At 48.1% G+C, this 20,249-nt stretch overlaps 1 protein-coding gene across 12 annotated transcripts in view; it reads left to right on the top strand.

Moving 5' to 3' along the window:
* The window catches only part of LOC146869555 (stAR-related lipid transfer protein 3-like), a 160,864-nt gene that overhangs the window by 120,221 nt on the left and 20,394 nt on the right, over positions 1-20,249 (top strand). For all 12 annotated transcript variants that reach the window (XM_085605422.1, XM_085605247.1, XM_085605994.1 and 9 more), the window contains 5 exons: positions 1,684-1,782; positions 2,218-2,273; positions 3,720-3,812; positions 5,529-5,591; positions 17,067-17,162. In XM_085605422.1, the coding sequence (XP_085461548.1) occupies positions 1,684-1,782; positions 2,218-2,273; positions 3,720-3,812; positions 5,529-5,591; positions 17,067-17,162 (407 nt within the window). The remainder of the gene's footprint in view (positions 1-1,683; positions 1,783-2,217; positions 2,274-3,719; positions 3,813-5,528; positions 5,592-17,066; positions 17,163-20,249) is intronic.

Below are 20,249 nucleotides of genomic sequence, written 5' to 3' on the forward strand. Positions count from 1 at the left end.
GATACTACTGCCATTGGGGAGGCATGACACTACTGCCATTGGGGAGGCATGACACTACTGCCATTGGAAAGATGGGGAGGCATGACACTACTGCCATTGGGGAGGCATGACATTACTGCCATTGGGGAGATGAGGAGGCATGACACTACTGCCATTGGGGAGACATGACACTACTGCCATTGGGGAGGCATGACACTACTGCCATTGTGGAGGCATGTCACTACTGCCATTGGGGAGATGAGGAGGCATGACACTACTGCCATTGGGGAGACATGGCACTACTGCTATTGGGGAGGCATGACACTACTGCCTTTTGGGGAGATGGGGAGGCATGACACTACTGCCATTTGGGAGATGGGGAGACATGACACTGCTGGCTTTGGGAAAGATGGGGTGACATGCCACTACTTCCATTGGGGAGGCATGACACTACTGCCATTGGGGAGATGGAGATGCATGGCACTACTGCCATTGGGGAGATGGGGAGGCATGACACCACTGCCATTGGGAAGGCATGACACCACTGCCATTGGGGAGGCATGACACTACTGCCTTTTGGGGAGATGGGGAGGCATGACACTACTGCCATTTGGGAGATGGGGAGACATGACACTGCTGGCTTTGGGAAAGATGGGGTGACATGCCACTACTTCCATTGGGGAGGCATGACACTACTGCCATTGGGGAGATGGAGATGCATGGCACTACTGCCATTGGGGAGATGGGGAGGCATGACACCACTGCCATTGGGAAGGCATGACACCACTGCCATTGGGGAGGTATGACACTACTGCCATTGGGGAGATGGTGAGGCTTAATCTGGCCCCTGTGTAGCCAAAGTATATTAATATCAGAGGTCTAGGAGATGGGGGTGCACGGATTTGAAGTACTATTTCAGAGGCTGCTACACATTACCCGAAAAAGCGCTTCAACACTCCATCCCGGGTAACAAGCGCTATATAAATAAAAACCTTTTTTTCTCCTCTCCTATCCCTACGCTATCCTTCTGAAATCCAAATAACTGAGTAACCTATCCACCACTCAAATTACTTTCATATTTCACTATACTAATTCAAAATTAATCCTTTATGGGCTCCGGAGTAGCGTGCTACTCTCCGAAAAGCGCTTTGCCACCTTGTCAGGGGTAGTGAGCGCTATATAAATGCAATTACAATACAATACATTCGCTTGAAAACTATCCTTTACCACCCAATCAGGCCCTTTGAGGAGCCATAATTGGGTTTCAGAGCACTTCACCCCAGACAAGAGGAGGCCTGCACCTTTAGCATCTGCCCTCGTGCCCCAGCCTCCCTGTATACACACCGGCTGCTCCTGGAAGACGTTACGGGGATGGCCGTGGACCTGTGATGCTGCATCTGCTGTATTAAATATGTCTCTTGTTTACCCTTTCAGGGAAGGTTATTTTCAGAAGTGTATTTTTAAGTACATTTTTATTGAATTTCTTTACTTATGTGAGATGCTTGCAAGTTCTATCCTGGATTACTGGGGCAGTGGTGTCTGGGCTCCTTGCTGGCAAAGGATGATGGGAGTTGGGTTTCTAGGAGGAGTAATTTCACCAAACTTCAACTTTCATTGTGTAATGACCATTAAAGATAGAGGCGGAAGCGTCATTAAATCTGTGCACGTGCGCCCTTTCATTTTGTTAATTGTTGTTGGTTGTAGGGTATCTGGCGACACAGTCTGCGGCCAATCATCGGCCCCTGCTTTACCCTCGCGCCATCTCAGATGGACAGTTCTACTCTCCCCCGGAGTCCTTTGCAGGTGAGAAGGGGATGCCTCTAGAAACCTAAACGAATGTGGAGCAGCTGATGTGTGACTGCACTACTGGGATCTACTGTGGCGGTCTTGTGCACCCAAACCCCGGGCAAGAAGATCTCATTGGATCCTCTGTGATGCGTCCTTGCCCTGGAGTTGGAAATGCCATGTATGATCGTAGACTTTCCCATTGTGCTAGTGAAAACCTATCCCTTTCGGGTTGTGCGGAATTGTTCAAGTGATCTTGCCTCCCTTTCCATCAGACCATGTTGCACCAGCTATGAATTATTACCAGAGGTCTCTACTCCAGTGTTCCAGTTTTTTAAAAAAACACCCCTTGTGTGAGAAAATGTCCTCTAGCACAAGAGAACTTCAGAGGTCTGTATCTTTTGGTATACTGGCCGGTATCTGTCTTGTGACCTGTGTCTCTGCCTTTTTTAGGATCTGACAATGAGTCTGATGATGGCGGGACAGGGGGACAAGCAGTCACAGCTCAGGTAAATTGTTGGGTTTGCTCATGGTTGAAGGAACAGATACTCTGGCGGAATCTCCAGTATTTTAGGAGAAGAAACTGCCCTGCTGGCTGAAAAGATGCAATGTTGAGAGTAGTAAAACCATATTAAAAGCTTAGAGGAGTGTTCGTTTCTTCCACTCTTACTTCTCCTTCGGCTTTCCAAGTAGTCTTAGCCAGGTGGGCCTCTCTTCTCCTCTCTACCACTAGCTCGGGTCTAGCAAGCTGGGCTTCCAAGCAGAATGCGATCGCAAAGGGGTAAGTGATGGGTTCCAACTATTTTTACCTCGTGCTAACATTTCTGAAGAACCCCATATCAAAAAAGTTATCTTTGCAGTGGTGTTTGTGGAAGAAATGTGTCAGCAGGTGTATTTGCATTTCCTTTAGACCTGTTTATGTGTGATGTGTGAGCGGTGACTTAAATCAATTTATGATTTACAAAATATCCACTTTATTTTTTCACGAGTATTTTCTTTCTAGCACATATTCTGACTTGAATTTGGTAGGAAAAAGGTCCAGATAAAATAGTTAGGATTAATTATTGTCTTAGACAGTGGAACTAGTGAATAAAGGAGACTTCTCAGTCTAGAGAACAGCCAGGTGAAAAAAGAATTCCACTTGATTTGAATATCAACCAGTTATGCAGCTTGTCTAGCCAAATGATTGACATTGGATCCCAGATCACCTTTATTTAGGACATTTAGAGGTAACTGGTATGTTGCTTTGTAAGGGACACTAGTTTGAGTAATGCCTTAGGGCCATAGCCATGTCAGGAAGCTTCCAGCATCTGTTTTTCAAATTCTGCTCCTGGGTCATGGCAAGATGCGCAAACATGTGGCCATACTCAGGCGGGGTCTATCAATGAGCTCTGGGTGGAAATGCAAAGTCAAACCCAACAGGCCGCTCCCGCTCTGCAGTCCGAGAGTTGCTTGAGAAGAGTCCTGGAATGCGCTGATTGCCTCAGTAAACTTTAATGTACATATTTTAAGCAGTAGAACTGTTGCGTATCAGCAAACACAAAATGTATTAAACTGACCGATTGTTTACAAATATCTCATTTGTACATGTTTTTATACACAAGTTTTTTTTAAAGAATTTTGTCTGACAATTGTTTTTACTCTTTGTAGATATTATCTATTGTAATGGTTTAATTAACTAAACAATAAAGCTTACAATTACATAGCCATGTTCCTTCTAGTATCCATAAAACGTTTGTACTTCACCTGCACAGTCATCTAGAAGTGTAGGTTGTAGGAATCTAAAATGTGAAATATGAAACCAAAGAAAACAGAGGGGTGTTCAAAGTTCCCCGGTTTGTCCCTTCCCGGATATGTCATATATGGTGCCGGGCAGCACTGCATGCTCTGCCTGGTTTTGTGAAGCGGGTCTCTGTCCCAACCAACCCCAAGAATAACCAACCCCTGTGTTTCAGGAACGAGGGTATGTGCAGCAAGGCAAGGAGTCCTTGGAAGTGGTCGAGCAGATCCTGGCACAAGAGGCCATCTGGAGATTCGAGAAAAGCAACGTGAGTGAATACCGATGGGGATCTGTGGCAGAATGTGTATGATCAGATCATGTATTTTCTTGGGAAGGGCAGCCCTTTTGATGAAATCTCTTAGAGTCCTTTTCTTGCTGCATTTCCCCTCTTTCCTCCAGCAAGTTGTAGAATTGTCAAGTCCCCTTTCTACATTACACATCTGCAGGTGCCTTGTATCTGCAACTGGAGGAGTATTTAAGAGTAATTAGCTTTTTCTTTTAGATATTTTGGTTAATCAATCCTGCTTGTAAATTCATTGTAGAATTGTGGTCCACCAATCCAGTTCCAGGAGATGGGCTTGAAGCCATCCAGGTGCAGAGCCTGTTCCTGAATGCAGTCAATAAATATAGGTTCAAGGCGCAGTCGCCATTAGGATTTATTTCTGATGAGCCACTAATACAAAGATAATAGGATACGGGGGACAAAATTACACCCGAGTCCCTTGGCGATCAGTCATAACACCGAGTGGCACACAAGTTTCCAGGAGTTTAGGGGGCCGGTCTCTCCTACCACCTTGAAATCCCTAGAACCAACTTAGACCACTATTTGAAAATGTGCAAACTTGGATGGAAATAGAATTGGTATTTAGCAGCTTCGTTGGCATGTCTGCCCCAGTCTACAGGTCTGAATCATCGATGAACCATGAATGGTTTGTAAGGAAGAGGGTATACACGTGGGGCAGTGCAGAGGGGACAAAAGCTGAAATGTAGTAGACCCACTCCACAGATATAGTGGGATTTTAGAGGTATTATCTACTAGGCATAGATGTTCCTTGCGTTTAACAAACTCCTTATTGGAGGAAGAGACTCCAGAAGGAGCAAGGGTGAAGAAAGACCAGGCAATTAGTTGCGGAGACAAACTAGGCTTCTGGACTGTGCCGGTGTTTCTCCTAGACCATAACAAACTGTTACTCCTAACCACATGTAGAATAAGGCAGTTAGCCCCCAAAGGAGACCAGCAGACGTTTACCACCACCCAGCATATAGTGCAAATGCTCCACGCCCTGCGTTGTATCAGAGATGTGTAAGTGTAAACACAAATACGTTCATTCTTTCCCGGATGTTTGCCCTTGCCTGCCTGTTAAATCGGCCACGAGTGGCTCATCCTCCCGCTTAGCTGAACCGGTCAGTGAGTGCTTATATTTTATGTACGACTGAAGTGGCCCACCTTTTTTCATTCCTGAAGTGGCCCACCTTTTTTCATTCCTGAAGTGGCCCACCTTTTTTCATTCCTGAAGTAGCCCACCTTTTTTCAATCCTGAAGTGGCCCACCTTGAAGTGGCCCACCTTTTTTCATTCCTGAAGTGGCCCACCTTGAAGTGGCCCACCTTTTTTCATTCCTGAAGTGGCCCACATTTTTTCCTTCCTGAAGTGGCCCACCTTGAAGTGGCCCACCTTTTTTCATTCCTGAAGTGGCCCACCTTTTTTCACTCCTGAAGTGGCCCACCTTTTTTCACAGCTGACGTGGCCCACCTTCTTTCACGGCTGACATGGCCCACCTTCTTTCACGGCTGACGTGGCCCACCTTCTTTCACGGCTGACGTGGCCCACCGGATGCTCCTCCTCCTACCTGTCTGATGTTGCGCTGCACTGGGCTCAAACAGGAAGCGTTTGTGAAACCAGAGTCAGTTTTGATCTTCCGCACCTACATTTCCTTATAGTGCAGTCTCCTTTAATATGTTCTGTGTGTTTTTTCGTTATTCAGGAAGTGGGAGATGTTGTGTACACCATCGAAACACCGTTCTATGGCAAGTCCTTCATCTTGAAGGTAAGGATACCCTCCTCTTCCCACAGAACACCGGCTTACTTTTCTACTCCATGTCGCACCTACCTGGGTATTCTCTTTCCTTAACCAGCTGAGGCCTTAACTACTGCTTATCTCCATGGCTAACCCACACCCTTTCACAGTGCAGATGAACAGATGAGCTCCTACAGTTCACGCAGCGTTCATATGCAGGTGCATTCTTTCTTTCATAAATGACCCCATCCCAAGATCCATCTGGACATTTCTTAACTCGTTCATCATGCAGATGTACAATATTACGTCCTCTATCATCGCCTCCCAAAATACAACCGGCCAGTTCCTATTTCCTTCAGAAAGCCCATCGGTCCCTGGTCTCTAGCCACCATCAATCCTTGTGTATCCTGCCTTTTGAGCCCAGTAAACTCGAACGGCCCCAAGTGTGCTGCATTAATGTAGTTTTGGAGTTCTGCGTGGATTTCTGGTGCTAACTAAGGTTTGAGTGCGTAGCATTGATGCAAGCCCGCTAGCCTTTCTCTGTAAAGGTGGACTGCACAAGGCAAACTGTTAAAACATCTTACTTGACCTCAGATTGAGTCTTCCGTTGGGGGTTGTTATAGTTAGCTTGTATATAATCAGGTGTATCTATTTGTGTACTACAAAATGTTTTAAAAAACGTGTTTTCTTAGTGAACAAAAACATATAAAATAATATGTATTGATAAACAACAGATGAAAACTAATAAGAACTAAAAATAAAATGAATTTTTAGAAAAAAACAGAACATGTATATGTGTATTTAAATGTCAAAATAATGTCTAGTTAAATTTGTATTTCAACCCATACGAGATTTAATGCCCGATAAAGAAATATAGGTCTTAGGGGAGCTGTTCTTGTTTCAGTTGCTTTGTTTTCCCCTCTTTCTCCCTGACCTCACTTACCTCTCAGAGTAGGTCCCTTTATGTACAATTTCTTCTGTTTAAACCACAAGTGACCTAATCGCTTGGCTCTAATACCTGTAGTGCACTTTATTCTTGTAAGGCGGGCTGCGGCCCCTCTACCTAGGCAATGCAGGGTTGACAGCGGTGTCATCGTTGATGGAGTTGAGCACATACCTTTATATCTGTGTTCTTGTGGGGAGTTAGGAGCAGGTCCGCTGGCATCTCCTCCATAAAGTCTTTCATTCCCCTATACATGGATTCTTAGTCTCCCTCATGACTGGTAGATGTGTGTTTGTCTACGAATGGACTTGTGACAGAACGTTGGAGTCCATGTATGTGTCTGTGCTGCACAAAATGGTGATCTCCATTGTCCCCGGCTGGTTGTTGACCTTTTAGACATGCCAGCTTTCAAATACTAGTCTTTCTCCTTTGCCAAAACCAGATCAGCCCGTTTAGTGGGAAGAGTTAGCCGGCCACTGCTTTTTCAGTGTAGTAGAGATTCCCATGACAAGGCAAAACATGAAATTTCCCCTTTCCTGTCTGTGACCACATCTTTTTGTGAAATGGTTGCCCTGAACAGGCAATGTCAGGAGAGATCACAGACTTGGAGTAAAACAAAAACTAGTCTCTAATGGCTGTAAGCAAACTCCCCCAGGCATTGGGTAACATCTGAACATTCATCTGAACATTCAAAAAAGACAGCATGTCAAACACTTTAAATACATACAGCTCATACATGTCCTACGATCAAGAATTGATTGTGGAGAGCAAAACTCTAGACACCTCTTTAGTCTATAGAAAGCGACTGAATAATACCCAGAGGGATTTAGCGAACCCTCAAACCGCACTGAGAAGCTGACAAAGGTACACCTGAGCGGGAGGCCGGGGAAGAGGCACTCGAGCACTCCAGGGAGGTCTCGTTGAGATTGTGGTTGAACTTGGTGCAACTTAGTCCTTTCCAGAATACACACGAGGGCTCAGATATTTCCTAGAACGGTTGGAGACGCTTACCTGAGGGAATGCGCTGAACAAGGAATCTTCATACAATATGGTAGTGAATAGTAATAGCAGAGTTCTGATTTGGTGCCTTAAATAGCTGCCACCCAGGGAGTACCACTAGGCCTGGAGACAGCATCTGTACATTTACGAATATGGGATGATCAGACCTTGAATAGATACCAGAGATTGATTGTGATTGTGAACTTCATCGTAGCAAAGGGGACATAGTATATTGATGGACTGGTGCGTTGCAGCAGCAAAAAAACAGTTTATGCTGGCATGGGCTGCCCTAAAGATATTTAAAAATGTATGAGGCATGGGATGAAACTCAATGGGCTGATCTACTGTGAGGATGGAAGTAAGAGTAAACCAACCAGAACATTAGGTTGAGCAGCCTACGGGGAACATACAATATTGCCCTACAACCAAATGAGCTGGCTCATCAGTCCTACACCTGCCAATGTGTCTGTAAACGTTTTCTAATTCTGTGGAAACTCATTAATGATGAAGCACTGTAAAGCCCTGCGAGAATTATCTAAGTGTTCGAGGCATGTGGGCTGCTGAATTCATATCTGTGCATATCTGTGCATAGATCGCCGCCTAGTGTTGGGTCCGGATGTTTGCACGTTGTTGTCCTGGAAGAGTCTTCGAAGTATCCTGAGATAGGTGACTCCTCCCCTGGACCACAGTGCGCATGGGCATCCTCTCCATCCTCAGATTGTTTTTTTCCGCCATTGGGTTCGGATGTGCTTATCTTGACTCAAGTTAGGAAAATTTAGTTTTCAGGCCAAAAGGCCTTTAGTTTTCGTCGGTACTGTTCCCGATCGGTATCGACAGTTTACTGGCTAGTTTAGCGACTTTAACAACTTTTTCGGATCCATTATATCCGACCATCGACCCTACATCTACGATGGAATCGAGGACCCCATTCAAGCGGTGTCCTGTTTGCCACGCGAAATATCCACATATCGACGTCCACCCGGTGTGCAACAAATGCCTCTCACCGGATCACGACGAATCGAAATGTATGGCCTGTGCCCGATTCAGATCCAAGAAGACTCTCCGGAATCGACGAGCCGCGAGACTTGAAGCGCAGCAAGCGGCACCGGCCCCGACCAACATCTTCAGCACCGAGGACGAAGATGTTGAAAGCCTGGAAAACATACCCTCCAGCCCCGCTTCCGAACACGGTTCCAGATCGGAAGATGTAGATGAAGAGCTTTTTCACAGGGAAGAAGCCGACGATGAGGTAGGAGACTACGATGAGGCCTTAGGGGCCGAAGAAGGTAGCTCTGGTGACGAGCAGGGCCTACCCGTCCAAACGGAGGATATCCCAGTGCGTCAGTCTACGGCTCCGGTCGAGGGATCGCCTTCGGGCCTTACCCAAGACCAATCCCGCAGTTCTTCGGCCCCGCCCTCTGGCCCGGCCTCGGACATCCAGCGAGAGCCATTATTACCCAAAAAGACTGGTTTCCCTTCCACGAAACCGAAACCAATCGTCGCACTGGTTCAACAGAAACCGAAAGGGAAACTGACACTGGTCGGCTCGAGGACCACCACACCTTCGACGCCAGCCAAACCCGTCGGCTCCGACCGCACCAATAGGGACTGCGGTGCCGAACTCGCTGCAGCCGATGTCGGCGTCGACCCAAAGAGAAAGGCCATCGGTACCGCCAAAGCGCCTCGGCCCCCGGCACCGAAACAATCGGCACCGACCACCAAGGTTAAAATGGCCGCTGCATCGCAATCCACCTCGAAAGCAGCAACTACGGTCCAATCATCGACGCCGTCGACAGCTACTACCTCTCCTCGACTCGATGACCCTGTGGCTCCAAAGAAGTCCACACCTACCTCTACGGAACCACTCGGCGCCAAAGAACCGTCGGCGTTCCAGGTGCGACAAGTTGCAGCGTCCTTGCAACGCATCAGAGAAAAGGCAGCCCTCCAGGCCACGTCGGGCTCCGAGCCGAAAAAAGCTCAAAAGGCACCTTCGGCACCAACCAACATCACCTTTGGTTTGCCGCCATCCACGGCGCCGAAACTATTCGAGATCAGAACACGTGTCACCCAGACAAGGTCCCCATCTACTGAACACTCTCCTACTGGGACATCACCGTCCCACTTCATCGACGCCGACACCGGCAGGCTCATGCTCCGAAAGCAGAAGATCACTTCCGAGCAGGCTTTGGACTCTTACAGGATCCCGCTAAAGCAAAAACTGCCGGCGGAATCGGAACCAGTTCTTTATGAACGCCTCCACACCTCTTACCCAGATCCACAGTCCTTCTCTCCGACGCACTCCGACACGGATGCAGTAGAGGACTACATGGGTGACGACACCACCTACCCCATGGATATGGACCCTGAAGGCCAGCAGGACCCTGATCAAGTTTGGGATGACCCTGTAGACCCAGGTGCCGCTCTGGATACACAGGACACGCAGCTTTATGGCGCAAAAACGTCTCCCACAGAGGACACTGCTGCATTTAACGCCCTCATTGAACGTGCCGCAGCCAATCATGGAGTGCAACTCCACTCAGACACAATCGAGGACGATTTCTTGGTGGACACTTTCGCATCCTCAGAGAGGACTGTAAAGACTCTGCCCATGTTGAAAGGTGTCCTCAAGCCAGCAAAGGACATTTTCAAAGAAACCACCAGGGCACGGGTAATAAACCCCAGGATCGAGAAAAAATACAAGCCCGCACCTGGGGACCCTACGTACATTAGAGGCCAGTTACCTCTGGACTCCATCGTAGTTGCTAATGCTCGCAAACGGGCACACTCGCAGACAACTGGTGATGCTCCTCCCCTGGACAAAGAGTCCAAGGTTCTAGAGACCTCCGGCAAAAGGATTGCAGCCCAGGCGGCAAACATATGGCGCATTGCCAATACACAGGCGCTCCTAGCTCGCTACGATCGCTCACACTATGACACGTTAGAGACCCTACTCCAACATCTACCAGACGAGTACAAAGAGGCAGCGGAGCTCCTCATCAGGGAGGGACAACTTCTCACAAACACATCCATTAAGTGTGCACTGGATGCCGCCGACACAGCTGCGAGAGCAATAAACACCAGCGTCATGCTACGACGACACGCCTGGTTACGAATCTCCGGATTCAAACCTGAGGTTCAAAATAACATCCTCAATCAGCCTGTCAACCCCAACTACTTATTCGGACCAGAGGTTGACACCACCCTAGAAAAGATTAAAAAAGACACAGACACTGCAAAGTCAATGGGGGCTCTGCAAACGCAGACATTTCGTAGTGGCTCCTTTCGTCACTCCGGAAATAGAGGAGCGGGTAGAGGACAAGGGTCACAGCAAACCTACAATAAAGGGGGCACACAAAGTACCTATGATAAAAACACACGAGGTGGATATCGTGGCTCCAGCACAAAGGGCAGAGGACGCGGTTACGGCAATACCAGGTCCTCCCCCAAAAACAAACAGTGACGCCCTCTCCCTTCCCCCCGACCATATAACACCTGTCGGGGGAAGACTCCAGCGGTTCCTGTCCACGTGGAATACCATCACCACAGACAGGTGGGTCAAAGATGTTATCCAACACGGTTACTGCCTCGAATTAACCTCCACTCCACCCACAATACCGCCAAAGCACCGTCCTATGTCCTCAGAGCACTTAGCATTATTACAGCAGGAAGTGCTAAGTATGCTGCAAAAATGCGCAATAGAGGTCGTGCCCGTCCACCAGCAGGGGACAGGGGTGTACTCTCTGTACTTCTTAATACCAAAAAAGGACGGGTCACTCAGACCTATACTAGACCTGAGACCCCTCAACCACTACATTCTCTCAGAGCATTTCCACATGCTCACCCTACAGCAGGTTCTCCCGCTGCTCAGACAGGGAGACTTCCTAGCCACGCTAGACCTCAAAGATGCGTATTTCCACATACCCATACACCCGTCACACAGAAAATATCTCAGGTTCACTATTCAGGGGCAGCACTACCAATTCAAAGTCCTTCCCTTCGGCGTGACAACAGCACCCAGAGTTTTCACAAAGTGCCTAGCTACTGTGGCTGCACATCTACGGAGGCAACACATTCTCGTCTACCCTTACCTGGACGACTGGCTTGTTCAGGCAAAGTCAGCCCAGCAATGTGCCAGCCACATGTCCCGCACCATTCACCTTCTTCACAGTCTGCGATTCTCACTAAATTACCCAAAATCACATCTCCAACCCGCACACGTCCAACAGTACCTAGGTGCGACCATAGACACACTGGCAGCCACAGCTCAGCCAAATTTAGTGAGGATCAACGGCATGCAAATGCTGATCTCAAAGTTCAAACCCCAACACTCCCTTACTGCGCGAGTGTTCATGCAGTTGATAGGCATGATGGCCTCCTGCATTTTCATAGTCCCGCACGTGAGACTACATATGCGCCCGCTTCAGGAGTGCTTGGCACGTCAATGGAATCAGGCTCACGGGCAATTACAAGACCTAGTGTTGGTGAGCGGTCGGGCATACAGCTCTCTGCATTGGTGGAATCCACAAAACCTTTGCAAGGGCTGACCGTTCCACGAGCCTGTTCCACAAATAATACTGACAGCGGACGCGTCTCTCCAGGGATGGGGAGCTCATGTACTCAATTACACAGTGCAGGGACTATGGACAATACAACAAAAGAAGATGCACATCAACGTTCTGGAACTGATGGCAATCTTCCTAGCCATGAAGGCATTCAAAGTACACTTGTGCAACAAAGTCGTGTTGATCCGGACGGACAACATGACTGCCATGTACTACATACAGAAGCAGGGAGGAACGCACTCTCCACAGTTGTCTCATCTGGCTCAGAGCATGTGGAAGTGGGCCATTCAGAGGAACATATTCCTCATGGCGGAACACCTCCCAGGCAAGGACAACCAGATGGCGGATCTGCTCAGCAGACACAGCCACCAGATGCACGAGTGGGAGCTACACCCGTCAGTACTCCAACCGTACTTCCAACAGTGGGGTCATCCAGAGATAGACCTATTCGCCACAAGCGAAAACGCAAAATGCCAAAGCTTTGCCGCCAGGTTCCCACATCCACAGTCGCAGGGCAATGCGATATGGATGAACTGGTCCGGCAGATTTGCGTACGCTTTTCCCCCAGCGCCGTTGATACCGCTGGTGGCACGCAAACTGCGACAACACTCACTGACACTCATCGTGGTTGCTCCAACATGGGCACGCCAGCCATGGTACACCACCTTTCTGGAACTTTCCGTGGTGCCGCATCAAAGGCTGCGGATCAAACCCGCACATTTGACGCAGAACCATGGAGAAATTCAGCACCCAGATCCGCAACAGCTGAACCTGGCGATCTGGCTCCTGAAGTCCTAGAGTTTGGCTACCTAAACCTGCCACCTGACTGTATGGAGATCATTAAGGAAGCTAGGAGACCCACTACCAGAGCTTGCTATGCAGCCAAATGGAAGAGGTTTGTCATTTATTGCAATAACAATGACATTAACCCGCTAGACGCATCCATTCAAAACATAATCTGTTACCTCTTACACCTATACCGATGCAATCTGGCATACACCTCAATCCGTATCCATTTAACCGCAATAGCAGCCTATCTCCAAAACAGGCAGCACCTCTCTTTATTCAGAGTGCCTGCCATCAAAGCCTTCTTGGAGGGACTTAAACGAGTAATTCCCCCAAGACACCCACCAGCACCAGTGTGGAACCTCAACTTGGTCCTCACCCGACTGATGGGTCCACCCTTCGAACCTCTCCACTCATGTGAGATTCAATTCCTCACCTGGAAAGTGGCTTTCCTAGTAGCAATCACTTCGTTGAGAAGAGTTAGTGAACTCCAGGCACTAACCATTCAAGAGCCATTCATACAGGTTCACGCAAACAGGGTTGTACTACGTACCAACCCCAAATTCATGCCTAAAGTAATATCGCAGTTCCACATGAATCAAACGATTGAACTGCCTGTTTTCTTTCAGAATCCACAAAATGTCGCTGAAAGAATGCTCCATACACTAGACGTCAAAAGAGCCCTCATGTACTATATAGACAGAACCAAAAGCTTTAGGAAGACAAAACAACTTTTCGTTGCCTTTTCCCCACAACACAAAGGCAACGCCATCTCCAAAGCAGGTATAGCCAGATGGATCGTTAAATGTATTCAAATTTGCTATCAAAAGGCTAAACGCACATTAACGATTCCCCCACAAGCCCACTCAACACGTAAGTTAGGGGCCTCCATGGCTTTCCTGGGAAACATTCCTTTACATGATATATGTAGAGCAGCCACATGGTCCACTATACATACATTTACCAAACACTATTGTGTAGATGTACACTCAAAACAGCAGGCAGCTGTAGGACAGGCTGTTCTCAAAACTCTTTTTCAGACCGCTGCAGCTGGCACTGGTAGCCGCCGCTAATGGGAGGTACTGCTATGTATTCTATGCACAGATATGAATTCAGCAGCCCACATGCCTCGAACTGAATATGCTACTTACCAGTAAGCATCTGTTCTTGGCATGTAGGGCTGCTGACATTCATATCGCCCACCCTCCTCCCCGGCGCCTGTAGCAGCTGCAGCTCTCAGAATTACTGTATAGCATGGTCATCACTTTCTGTATCTACTCCATCACTGCCACAATGGCGAAAAACAATCTGAGGATGGAGAGGATGCCCATGCGCACTGTGGTCCAGGAGAGGAGTCACCTATCTCAGGATACTTCGAAGACTCTTCCAGGACAACAACGTGCAAACATCCGGACCCAACACTAGGCGGCGATCTATGCACAGATATGCACAGATATGAATGTCAGCAGCCCTACATGCCAAGAACAGATGCATACTGGTAAGTAGCATATTCAATTCAATATGTTACTTGTAAAAAAAGAAAAACATTTTAAACAGACAAAACAAAAATATCAATGAAATATGATATAACATAAGGCAGCCTCACTGATTGGTATGGTTTACTCTCCAGAGAAAGGGTAAGTACTAGCTTCTTAGTTTGTTGTCACTGCTTGTTTGCTACTATCTTTGAAACAACTTAAATCAGGGAAGATTGCCGAAGAGAGTTGTTGAAGGGTCTGTGGAGATAGGAAGACCAGCCTGCCTATGACAAGGAGTTGGACTGTCCCTGCCAGTATGAGTAACCGGATTCGCAGAGGGTCGCCAAGGACCACCCAACTGAGAAGGCCTGCGTAGAGGACATCTTGATGTACTCCGACTGCCCCAGAGCCACAAGGAATCTTGAGCCAGCTACCCAGGGACAAACACGATTGCCTCTTAATTGAGGAAGTCGCTTGATGGCCCTCACAATTGGGAAGAGCCTGCATGGTCCCAGACCATTCTTTGAACCGACCTCAGTTTCCTGGCCTGGGGTTCCATGTTAGCTGGAGGAGGTTGTCTGGATTCTGGAACCATTGTAAATTACTTAATAGCTTCTCTGATTTGAGAGATCACGAGTCAAAACCGCAGCTAAGAACCATTGGTTCTTGCTGGCCTCTTCGTTATCTGATATGGATGTTACAGCACTTTGGTGCTCCTACCACCAAACAATCTTCACCGCGACTAGCTGCAGCTCAAGATAAATTCCCATACTTCTAAAACAGCCATCCGAGGGACTCCTAGTGTTTAGCTGCATGCAAGCCAGCCACTGTCCCCAGCTTAGAGTTCAGTGCTTGACTTTCTCCCCTTTGATGGGCATGGTGCGGCACCAGCCACTGTCCCCAGCTTAGAGTTCAGTGCTTGACTTGCTCCCCTTCGATGGGCATGGTGCGCCACCAGCCACTGTCCCCAGCTTAGAGTTCAGTGCTTGACTTGCTCCCCTTCGATGGGCATGGTGCGCCACCAGCCACTGTCCCCAGCTTAGAGTTCAGTGCTTGGCTTGCTCCCCTTCGATGGGCATGGTGCGGCATCAGCCACTGTCCCCAGCTTAGAGTTCAGTGCTTGACTTGCTCCCCTTCGATGGGCATGGTGCGCCACCAGCCACTGTCCCCAGCTTAGAGTTCAGTGCTTGACTTGCTCCCCTTCGATGGGCATGGTGCGGCATCAGCCACTGTCCCCAGCTTAGAGTTCAGTGCTTGACTTGCTCCCCTTCTATGGGCATGGTGCGCCACCAGCCACTGTCCCCAGCTTAGAGTTCAGTGCTTGACTTGCTCCCCTTCGATGGGCATGGTGCGCCACCAGCCACTGTCCCCAGCTTAGAGTTCAGTGCTTGACTTGCTCCCCTTCGATGGGCATGGTGCGCCACCAGCCACTGTCCCCAGCTTAGAGTTCAGTGCTTGACTTGCTCCCCTTCGATGGGCATGGTGCGCCACTTCACTGGACACTACGCAAAGTCCTTGAAGAATCTAGAAATCCTTTGTGAAGGGTGGGCACTTGTTTGTTTGGCCTTAGGAGCGTGGAGGATGCACAGCTTGCATCTCTTAAATAGCTTTAACTTGATTCCAAGTCCTTGAATATTGATAAAAGACATATTGATTACCAATAGTGTAACACTTTATCTTTCCATCTGGATGTTCCCTCTCGGTGACTTTGCTAAAGAAGCCAGCGCTGCTGAACTAACCTTAGAAAAGGTGAAGCGCTTGTCATCACTTACATTCGTCTGCAGGGCTCAGTGTTAAACTGTTTTGGGCACCGCCACTTAAAGGTTTGTGCTTGTTCTCTAGGCCAGAATGTGGTAGGCACTTCAGGTTTTCATTGTGTTCTATTTTTAAGCTTCTTTGATGTACTAACATGCATTAACCTCCTTTTTCTTCATAAAAGTTAAGAACTGACCAGACCTTAAAATTATTAATGGTTGTCTGTGGTGTAAGACTGTTTCTGAGTGTTTAATCTGACACCACCTTTTGAAATAAGTCTTGAATGCAGTCCTTTGAGAGTCAAGTGCTGAAAAGGAGCATTTGGTTATCCAGATGTGCACAGATGTTGTGGCATAAGAACACCACCGATAAAGAACATTCATTTCTACAATTAATTCCCTATTGCCTCCAACAGGCATTGAACCCCAAGAAAAGTCTTACGCTTCTCTCCTGCTCTTGTCCATTCATGACCATACATTCTCAAAGCTCTCACCCACTTGGGTCAGTTTTCCTCCTTCATTCTGTCTCCCATTCATGATTCTCTTGTTTGTGGTGACTATTTCATTCAAGTCTTCCTCCTCGCCCATTTTTGACTCCCCTCTCTGCAGGTTGATTTCTGTTCATGACTCTCTCCAAGTGTGCCTCTTCTTTCCCCCCCATGTGTGCCTCTTCCTTTCCCCCATGTATGCCTCTTCTTTCCCCCCATGTGTGCCTCTTCCTTTGCCCCATGTATGCCTCTTCCTTTCCCCCATGTATGCCTCTTCCTTTCCCCCATGTATGCCTCTTGCCTGTCCCAGCTCTGCCCTATGCATGCCACTTTCCCCCAAGTCTCTAGCCCACTCATGCATCTGTTACTTCTCAAACTCTCACTAATTGCTCTCTTCCTCCACAGGTTCTCTCTTATGCATGCTTGTTCTCCCTTTAAGCTTTGTACCACTTGAAACCTAGGCTCTCTCAAATTCATGACTGTATTTCTTCCCAGGCTTTCATGCAGTGTACTGCTGAAGTGATCTACCAAGAGGTTATCCTACAGCCAGAGAAAATTACCCTGTGGAATAAAACCGTCTCTCTATGTCAGGTGTGTAACCCAGGAGTCAGTGCATCACTTCCTTTGTCTATTCCCATTGTGCATACCCTTCAACCCTGTCGTCCCACCTGCCCCCGTAGAAATGGGGAAGAAAGGAAGACAATGTTGTACAACTTGCAGAAGGCCCCTAAAATTTCAGTTTCTAGTTGTGTCAGAATACAGTGCGACCAGGGAGAGAATTTGGCTACAGAAGACGCTCGTACACATATTGACATTAAAACTTGTGCCTTTTTCCAGTTTCATATTCAGCTTTGTATTGTCACTGTTCCATGTGGTCACTGATATAGTCAGTCCTCTGAACCTGGTAATCCCAGACCCATCCTTGATTCCAGCATGCACCGTACACCTACGGTTCAATTACAGTGAATACATCATATTTCTAGGACACACTGCTGCCTCATCTTGGTGTGCCTGGCGCTGATGATCCAAGCATGGGCGAGACCCAAAGAGCAGAATAATGATCCATGTAAGTACAGGCCGAAGGCCCAGTCATGATCCATACAAATGTAGAAGAACAGGGGCACAACCATGGTTCTCTTAGGTACCGAAGACCTCATTTAATCTCTGCAAGTACAGGAGCCCAAAGACCCAGCCATGATCCTTTCAGGTATATGGGATCCCTAGACTATGCCTTACTCCCTGCAGGTACATGAGACCCAGCACTGATTCATAATCTTTGCAAGTACAGGAGACCCAGGACCCAACCATAACCACTGCAAGTACAGGAGACCCAACCATAACCACTGCAAGTACAGGAGACCGGGGACCCAACCATAACCACTGCAAGTACAGGAGACCCGGGACCCAACCATAACCACTGCAAGTACAGGAGACACGAGGCCCAACTATAACCACTGCAAGTACAGGAGACCCAGGACCCAATCTTAACCACTGCAAGTACAGGAGACTCAGGCCCAACCATAACCACTGCAAGTACAGGAGACCCAGGACCCAACCACTGCAAGTACAGGAGACTCGGGGCCCAACCATAACCAGTGCAAGTACAGGAGACCCAGGACCCAACCATAACCACTGCAAGCACAGGAGACCCAGGACTCAATCCTAACCACTGCAAGTACAGGAGACCCAGGATCCAACCATAACCACTGCAAGTACAGGAGACTTGGTGCCCAACCACAACCTCTGCAAGTAAAACCCGGGGCCCAACCATAACCACTGCAAGTACAGGAGACCCAGGACTCAATCCTAACCACTGCAAGTACAGGAGACCCAGTACCCAACCATAACCACTGCAAGTACAGGAGACCCAGGACCCAACCATAACCACTGCAAGTACAGGAGACCCGGGCCCAACCATAACCACTGCAACTACAGGACACCCGGGGCCCAACCATAACCACTGAAAGTACAGGAGACCCGTGGCCCAACCATAACCACTGCAAGTACAGGAGACCCGGGGCCCAACCATAACCACTGCAACTACAGGACACCCGGGGCCCAACCATAACCACTGCAAGTACAGGAGACCCGTGGCCCAACCATAATCACTGCAAACACAGGAGACCCGGGCCCAACCATAACCACTGCAACTACAGGACACCCGGGGCCCAACCATAACCACTGCAAGTACAGGAGACACGGGCCCAACCATAACCACTGCAACTACAGGAGACCCGGGGCCCAACCATAACCACTGCAAGTACAGGAGACCTGTGGCCCAACCATAACCACGGCAAGTACAGAAGACCCAACCATGGTCCTTGCAATTGCAGGAGATCCAGGGCCCTATCATGACTCCTGCAAGTATAAGAGACCCCTGGTCCAAGCATGATCCTGCAAGGATAGGAGTCCCAGGGACAACCATGATCCTTGCCTGTATGGGACACCCTGGCTTAACCAGTCTGCCTCGTGCAGACACGCTCTGCAGTTCCAGGTAACCCAGGCAATTCTCCGATTGTGCCCTATCAGACATAGGCAATACAGAGCCTAAGTGCCTATTCCTCTAATGCGTACTCTATAGAGCTATAACTGACATAAGGTAATACAAATGGCCATTGGAATTGATGCCGCAACCGATTTTACCCTCGTAAATAATAGGTCCAGGGAAAGTCTCTTAGTAATGAGACGGAGGTTGAGGATATGTTGGGCCCACGCAGCACTGTGCTCTTTTGAGCTGGCAATCCTCACACTTATGGTTAACACTTTATATTTGCTATTGGCTTCTCCCAGCACACACAAATGTTATTGTTTTTTTTCCCTTCTTGAAGCATTTATCAAATGGTGGAATGCAAAATGGCGATAGCTCACTTTGTTGTATTTACGAAATCTATCGCATTGCATGTGTACTAGTGTGAGTTTTGAATTGTAAATGGTACTGGCTTTTATTATTGTTTTTTTTTTTAATCAAGTTAATCTAATGCATTAAAAATGTTAATACCCCAGAACGTGGAGCCGTCATCAAGTGACGGGAAGGAAGCCTTGGTGGTTCCTGGAGGATTGTGGCTGCCGCCTGCTTTCATTGGCTGATCTTGTTATGCCTCAATCAGGGAGAGGCGGCAACGAAGGTTGTTCTAAAAAATGATCTGGACCCCGTTTATGACCAGAGAACCCTTAATCTGATATCCCTCCCCAATGAGGTTGAGCCACCAAGTTAGTATCAAGTTAACATGGTGGGGCAAACTGGCCGATGATGAAGTATGCCACCAATAGTGGGAGTGGCCTTTCAGTCCAAATCTATCTCCTTATTTTATTTCAGCCTTTTGTAACACATAGTTTTGTTGTGCCAGAAATGAGTTCAGGAATATAGGCCTCGCCATACCTGGGGTGTTATGTTTAAGGCTCCTGGTTTTCACTGATTTTTACATATAAATACAGACGGGAAACTGTTTTTCCTTTGTCTGTATTTATAAATAGAAACGGTAAAAAACGGATTCGGAAACTTGTACTGGGCGGCCATGCTCCAGCCCAGGTTTGCCACTTCCCTCGGTCCGATTTAGATCTGTGGACGCACTGTGCCTGCCGCCAACCCCCTGCTGACCTTTCCTAATCCGTGTCTTTCACCTAATCCTTGTCGGATTCGTGTGTCGGTGTGGGCATAACAGCCCCCCTCAGCCAATG

Source organism: Triturus cristatus, chromosome 1_1 (genome assembly GCF_964204655.1).
Source record: "Triturus cristatus chromosome 1_1, aTriCri1.1, whole genome shotgun sequence".
Taxonomy (NCBI): domain Eukaryota; kingdom Metazoa; phylum Chordata; class Amphibia; order Caudata; family Salamandridae; genus Triturus; species Triturus cristatus.